Source organism: Hoplias malabaricus, chromosome 8 (assembly GCF_029633855.1).
Source record: "Hoplias malabaricus isolate fHopMal1 chromosome 8, fHopMal1.hap1, whole genome shotgun sequence".
NCBI lineage: Eukaryota > Metazoa > Chordata > Actinopteri > Characiformes > Erythrinidae > Hoplias > Hoplias malabaricus.
The window spans coordinates 16,345,866-16,353,324 of NC_089807.1; the positions used below are offsets into that span (position 1 = coordinate 16,345,866).

The window sequence follows — 7,459 nt, forward strand, 5'->3', positions numbered from 1 at the left end:
AATGACTGCCTCGAACGGATACATAATTTTGTGAAATATGTGGATAAGCTCGAGAACTTCCAATTTCTCAAATGGGAAACATTCTATGACTGAACCAAAATATAATATCATTACACCGTCCTTTGTTTAGGATACGAGTCCAATTTAGGGTAAAACCTGTAAAATAAATTTAGCAAATTTATCAATTCACAAATAAATAAACAACAAAACCTAAACTGGGAGACCCATTTATTTTGGATAGAAATGGCAACTTTTACGAGTCTGATTTTAAAATTGAATTTTGCCATGTTTAAGTGAATTTCGATTCCTAATGCCCCAAGATAAAATTGCCATAAAGAGGCCACTACATTAGTTAACTAGCCGCGTAGGTGCTAAATGAAATTACACGAAGTCATATTCAGACGATACTGGCGCGATTGACACCGGATGAACCAACCAATCCTGGTTCAGTTCTGGCCGCTGCAAAGCGAGCTTGTCCAATGTGTGGCGGTGGAGGGCGATTGATATTTTCTCTGCGAAGTTGTGTTTGTTGGTGACGACTTTAGTCTGCCATTGCGTCGGAGAGAGAAGGTTCTGGAAAAGGTAAGGCAATGGGTGATCTGAGTAAGAATTGATACCGAAATATTTTGTAAAACTTCAATCTGCGTTCACTATTCTACTTTGTATCAGTTTGTTGATTTGCAGTGTTTGTGGAAACGTCTAAGAGCAGTTTCCGCGCATTTTAATGCTAACGTGCTAACTTTAGCGTAACACGAGGCTGACGTGCGCTTCTTGGTGTTGCTTTCCACCTTAAATTGTGCAGTAGTTGGAGGAGCCTGGATGTTGAACGCTGCAAAAATTTAAGGTGGAACGAAAAATGTAACGCCAGCCTCTTGTTCAGTGAAGAGGTACGAAGTTGATTGTTTCTGGAGTTTGGCGTACTGGGTCATTTTTTTCTTTTTACCTATACAGCGATTATATTTTTTTTATTATTTCTATTCTAGGTGTTTGATCTCGTCGCTGGACTCCACCTCTCCTATCTATACGTTTGTGTCGTTATTTTCTTGAATCCCAACAGCTCCAGTCATCTCGACCCCCGCCTTCACTGCGCCTTTGGACGACTAGCGTTGTGTTTATGTCTTTATTTTACGGAAACGGTGAGTTGATTTTGGTTTCTCGGCGTTATTTAAGCATACTTGGTTACTGTGCAGAGACAAACTGTACTTGCTGTTAATTGCCATCAAGTTGGAGTCACGTTATTATACAGTCTGTGATTTTCTCTTGGATTTATGATTCCCCCCGCTCTGAGGGTGTGAATGAAGTATCTGTTAAAATGGCGTCCTGCTCTGCTCCGTTAGCATTAGCCGTGACGCACTCTGCACCACCTCGGGAAAAAAAATGATCGGCAGGCTTCTCTCCCCTTTTTATTGATTAGTTTGCTCTTTGATGATATGGTCACTCATTTGCTTTCTGGCCGTTCGAGTCATATTGCAATACAAAAAAATGATCACTGTGGATATAGACTCCAAAACTTGGGTAAAGTATTGGTGGGGACAGACCAGAGCTAGAACTGCTTAGTTTGCAGGAGTATTCAAGTTTTTACAAAATCTTTAAATAGATTTGTATTAATTGGGTTATTTATGACTCATGGCGTTTTCTTTCTTTGCTACTACATACTTAAATTGATGTCTAAAGGCCATGGTGAATAAAGTCGGTTACATTAAACTCATTAAAGATGGCCTGTGTTGGCAAGATATATTGACTATTTGATAAGAAGTGGACCACTGATAAACCCAGTGAAAAGATAGGTGCATATCCTTGAAGCCTTTATCAGAACAGAGATATTACTGAATACTGTGTTTCATTTTACAAACGTTGTCATGTGTCTTTTTATACCAAATCCATCAGATGCAATAAGTAGACGAAGAAATTTTGTTCAGTTTAGATACCATTCTAACAGCACGTATGTTTTACGTGATACAATTATTCAGATGCAGTATATAGAATTTGCAGAAGTCGGTGGCAAATATTACTGCAATAATGTTGATGACATCTCATTTTTATTCAGAGAGGGGTATGTTGTGAGGTCCTTCCCATTTAATGATTCATTTTTGTCTCTTTAACCCCCCCTTTTTTTGTCTTTTTATTTATTTATTTTTTATTTTTAGAGCTGTTGCGCAGCTGTTGGAACGCGAGTGGTGTAAACCTAGAACACAAGCAAGGAGCTTGCAGCCACTGTGGCAAAATCTTTTTCATGTCAGAGACCAAGCACGCTTGCAGTCGTTTATGTCATCCATTCTTCTCCAGACAGAAGATACCCAAAAATCCCTATCCAAAATCTTTTTATATTGCTGATAGTGCTTCAAGCCACTCAGGATGTCTGTCAACGTCAATCGCAATGTGTCGGACCAGTTCTACCGCTACAAGATGCCCCGTCTGATTGCAAAGGTACTTGAACTTGAAACTGTTAAGTTACATACTGAGTTAACTTTCTCCTCATAAAACATTTTAAAGAAACTTGTAAATATGTATGCATTAATTTTTCCCCAAACTCCCTCATGATTCATTTCATAATTATCTAACAGGTGGAAGGCAAAGGAAATGGAATTAAGACAGTCATTGTCAACATGGTTGATGTTGCAAAGGCACTGAATAGGCCTCCGACATGTAAGTGAGAACATCAAAATCCAAAAATGTATCTATAGTCAGGACCAATTATGCTATTCTTGTAGTGAAACCTGTTCAAGATGGATTGACAGTACTTAATATATTAAGACATATGCATATATGTAAATGCAAGCAATATGACACAATGTACAATGCACATTGTGTAAATATGGGGACTTGGTTTACAGATTTCCAGCATTTAGAGCTATTGCATACAGTGCTATATTCATATCAGAAACTAATATATATTAATGTTTGTGTATGTCCTCACAGCCATATTTTCATGGGCATAAGAAGGCCTACTTTTGCAACTAAATAAAAGATTTTCTGAATGATGTATGGGTTGATTTTACCCCTACCTACAGTCTTACAGATTCTTTCTCCCTGCATTTTAGATCCAACCAAGTTTTTTGGCTGTGAGCTGGGGGCACAGACCCAGTTTGACACAAAGAACGACCGCTACATCGTGAATGGCTCCCATGAGGCCAACAAACTACAGGACATGCTAGATGGATTTATTCGCAAGTTTGTGCTTTGCCCTGAGTGTGACAATCCTGAGACAGACATAGTAAGTTCTAAGGTCTAATGGTTTGCCTAATTAGGGATAGGCCCAAAATAATGAAACCTTGTTAGTTGAAGGAATAAGTAGATGTACTTGAATCATTTTCCCTAAAGCTGCTAAAAAGGTGCACTTGTAAGATTTTTGGTTACCTTGTTATAAAATTTTGGTTTGTTTCAGCATGTTAATCCAAAGAAACAAACCATTGGAAATTCTTGTAAAGCCTGTGGGTACCGGGGCATGCTAGATACCCGCCACAAACTCTGCACATTCATCCTTAAAAATCCACCAGGTGAGTTACCTCTTCTAATTATTTAATGAAAAATATTTTTGGTACATCTAGTGTATGTGCCTTTTGTTGATGTTCGAGAAAGCACTCTGGTTTTCTAATATACCTTTTAGTAAAAAAAAGGACTTTTCTGTTTTGTGTGGTGTACTATAATTTGGTCTTCCATTTTTGGAACAGAGAGTGACAGTGGGTCTGTGAAAAAAGAGAAAGAAAAGAAGAACCGAAAAAAAGACAAGGAAAATGGATCAGGCAGCGGTGAATCTGGGAACCATAATGAAATTGATGCGCCGGATGCTGTGGTGAGCATTTGGTAGATGGATGTGTGCTTGGGATTTTCGTTTTCATTCTTAATTTCATATTTATTTGAACATTTTGCCATAAAACTGCCTGTGCTCTAGTAGTCTTTTGAGATCTAGCACTTGAATCAATCAGTCATGGTTAGAAAGTTACTACTTTTGTTATTCTCTTGTTCTTTCTATACTTGGGTTTTAAATTATGTGGGTTTTTTTCCTGCTTAGCATGGAGATGATGATGATGATGAGGACTGGGCAGAGGAGACCACTGAGGAGGCCCAGCGTCGGCGGATGGAGGAGATCAGTGACCATGCTAAGAACCTGACTCTGAGTGAGGACCTGGAGAAGACCTTGGAGGAGAGAGTCAACATATTTTATAACTTTGTGAAAGTATGTTACAACTGTTTGGATCTTTGGATGTCAGGATGTCTAGAGGACATGTAAACAGTATTCAGATGAAATTTGACATTAGGTGTAAATTTTCTTTTTTTAACCTTAAATTCGTATTCATTATTGTCTCATTAATGGATTAATGTCTCGTGTACAGCCGTGACAGTGGGATACAATGTATTTCCTTTCAAATTTATTTAAAAGTGAAAAAGTAATTTTTCTGTCTTTTATAGCAAAAGAAAGAGAGTGGAGCTCTAGACTCTGCAGATAAAGAGATTCTGGCAGAAGCAGAAAGACTAGACGTGAGGGCCATGGGGCCGCTTATCCTTAGCGAACTGCTCTTCAATGAGAACATTAGAGACCAGATCAAAAAATACAAACGCCACTTTCTGCGTGTAAGTTTCTACAAGCTATATTTGTAGAGCCTCTCAAAGCTATTCTAATATTCTCCATTTATTTAATACTATGTTGTATATTTTGGCTTGTTCAAAACAATGCAAATTTATTCATCAGATTTTTTCAGGACATCACTATGCTCTACAGATTATTTTACTTGAATTCGATCACCTATGGAATTAAAAAAATTTAACAAGTTTATATAGTCTTGATACAAATATATGTTGAAATTTAACTAGTAAAAAAGTGGTCAATGAGATTTATTTTTGTGTAGGTTAAATATTAGAAAGTGTAATGATCTAAATTGCTCATTATCTTTCTTCCTTATTTCTGTCTCTTGCACAGTTCTGCCATAATGATAAAAAGGCTCAGAAATATCTCCTGGGTGGCTTTGAGTGTGTTGTGAAGCTGCATCAGGCTCAGCTCCTACCGAGAGTTCCAGTCATACTCAAGGACCTGTATGATGCTGACCTCCTAGATGAGGATGTCATCCTCACCTGGGCTGAAAAGGTACATATGTATATGTAAGAAAAACACGACAATAACTTGTGACAACAGCTGTTGCCATTTGTTATTGTTATATGCTTTTGAAGGAGTAATGTTTGTTTTTCCTCTTAGGTATCTAAGAAATATGTCTCTAAGGAGTTGGCAAAGGAGATCCATGCCAAGGCAGCTCCTTTTGTCAAATGGCTGAAGGAGGCAGAAGAGGAAAGTGAGGGCAGTGAAGAAGAAGAGGAGGAAGATGATGAGAATGTTGAGGTACATCAGTTTAAACCATTATTTAATTTAAGACAGGGAACAACCCCTATTTCTGAACAAGTTTGGGCACTTTGTAAAATGCAGTAAAAACATGAGTCTTCTTAATATCTTAATTTACTTAGCATTTTTAGAAAATACTTTCAGTGGTTTGGCTAATCAAATTTATTTTTAATTTAATGCCTGCAACAAAGACTTCGTGACAGGGGTGAAATAAATATGTACGTGTTACCAGGGCTGTATTTTTAACTTAAGTCTCCCATTGCCAAGATTAATGCAATGAGAAATCCATACTTCAATTTAATGCAGAAACTCAGTAAACATCTCCTGGGCCCAAGCTCTTAGATGGTCAGAAATATGGAAATCTGATGTGGTTAGAGATGTTATTCACAAAATGCCCCTACTTTTAAAATTGATTTTGTAAATATTATGTATTAAGATGGCAGCATAAATTAATCTCTAAACCTAATTAATCTTTGTAACAATTTTCTTAAATTTGAGGTTGACTTTAGCTCTGCTGACATAGCATTCTGCCTTCCAGGTTGTGTACTCTTCCTCTGCCCGTGAGCTGAAAGTGGAGACTGTTCAGCCAGAAAAAAATGAGGAGGAGGATGACCTTGACATTGATGCCATTTAAAAAAATAAATAATACTAATAAAATAAAATAAAAAAGGATTTAGAAAAAAGGTCCCCAGTTCCTTTTCATTGATAAGCGATCATAATTGACTCCAGATGAGCTTTCTCTCTCTTCTGTTCTGTCTTCTTTCCACTAGTGTAATCTAAGGCATGATTTTAACAGCTTGATTTCATTGTTTTGCTGCTGAACTAATGTAATGTGTAAGCTCTGTTTTGAGAATTATATTGAATTGTTTGACTTCATGGACTTAAACTGTACATTTTGAGTTTTCTGATTTGTTTTAAATTCTCTTGTTGAATAAAGATTACTTTTCACTTGCACTGGGTTTTTATTTATTTTACCCCCTTTCATTATAATATCATGTCAATAGAGTGTATTGTGAAGTGTCCTTTCATTTGAAAGCAGAAATGGAGGATATATAATGAGTATTACATAGATTATCTCCAAAAGGTAGGTCTGGTATGATGTTCCTGTATGCCACGGTTGGTCTTTATTTTTATTTTTTATTTTTTTGTTATTGTCTTTTTGTCCAAAGAAAGGCCTATACTGATTCATACATGCCAAAGGCTGTGATGTACAAGGTGAGTGGTGATCAGCCCATTTGGTTATCCTGCACAAAGTGTAAATATTTACCCATAAGAAATATTTTGTGTAACGCTCTAGAGGCAAATGATTCAGATTTGGAAAAGTTATTAGAATGTTGAAAGAATAAAATACTTAAAATTTGGTATTTGTATAAATGTTCGGCTGTAGAATGTTTCACTCATATTTAAAGCCCAACTTGAACTAACCCAAGAAGTTCTCTCAAAACTACACCAGTCTCTTACCCTACGTGAGGTAGACTAAACCCTTACCAGCTTTCAACTCTGATCGATGAAGTATACAGGACTTGTTTATATTAATGTCATTAGTGATGGCTTGTTCAGCTCGGACCTGGGTAAGGCTATATGCTTATGGGAGTGGAAAAATTTAATTTTCATGTTAATGGTATTTATAAACCTCGGATTATTCCACAGTTATCGTTTATTATTAGGTTTTAAGATAAAGACGATCGTGATTTTTTTAATCAACTGTCTGCGAGGTAGATTACTTCCGTTCCGTAGACTAGACCCTTCCAGGATTTCTAAACGTTGGTTCTCTCCAGCGAGCCGGTCCGTGTTCACACCAGATTTGTTTGGAAACAAGGCTGCATTATTCATACCTGCTCTCTGATCAAATCAGGATAAAAGCATCAAGTCAATAAAATGTCATGGTTTAATCTTTGTTTACGGCTGGTTCAGGTCGTAGTGATATATATCTTTATACTAAACTCGACTCGAGTTAAACACAATCACAGAAACCACATAGACATAGCCAATTATTTTTTTCCGATTGCCTTTTTTTTTTTTTTTTTTACAAATCAGAAAGCAGATAACAGTGCACTGCGCCATAACACTTTACTCTGTTCAAAATAATGTGTCAAAGGAAAATCAACCAGATAGCCGTTGGGTGAA

The 7,459-nt window shown here is 36.9% G+C and overlaps 1 protein-coding gene across 2 annotated transcripts; it reads left to right on the forward strand.

Annotated features, from left to right (window-relative positions):
* The first annotated feature begins 372 nt into the window (after positions 1 to 372).
* Positions 373 to 6,279, forward strand: LOC136706085 (eukaryotic translation initiation factor 5-like). 2 transcript variants are annotated; one of them, XM_066680009.1, is made up of 12 exons: positions 373 to 582; positions 984 to 1,136; positions 2,148 to 2,427; positions 2,565 to 2,646; positions 3,042 to 3,214; positions 3,386 to 3,497; positions 3,672 to 3,793; positions 4,013 to 4,177; positions 4,411 to 4,572; positions 4,919 to 5,083; positions 5,192 to 5,332; positions 5,871 to 6,279. In XM_066680009.1, exons 3-12 carry the CDS (start codon positions 2,356 to 2,358, stop codon positions 5,964 to 5,966), a joined length of 1,290 nt encoding a protein of 429 aa, XP_066536106.1. In that variant the 5' UTR covers positions 373 to 582; positions 984 to 1,136; positions 2,148 to 2,355; the 3' UTR covers positions 5,967 to 6,279. The 2 variants fall into 2 exon arrangements, with proteins under 2 accessions (XP_066536106.1, XP_066536107.1); XM_066680010.1 differs by lacking the exon at positions 373 to 582 and adding an exon at positions 680 to 887.
* The last annotated feature ends 1,180 nt before the right edge of the window (positions 6,280 to 7,459 follow it).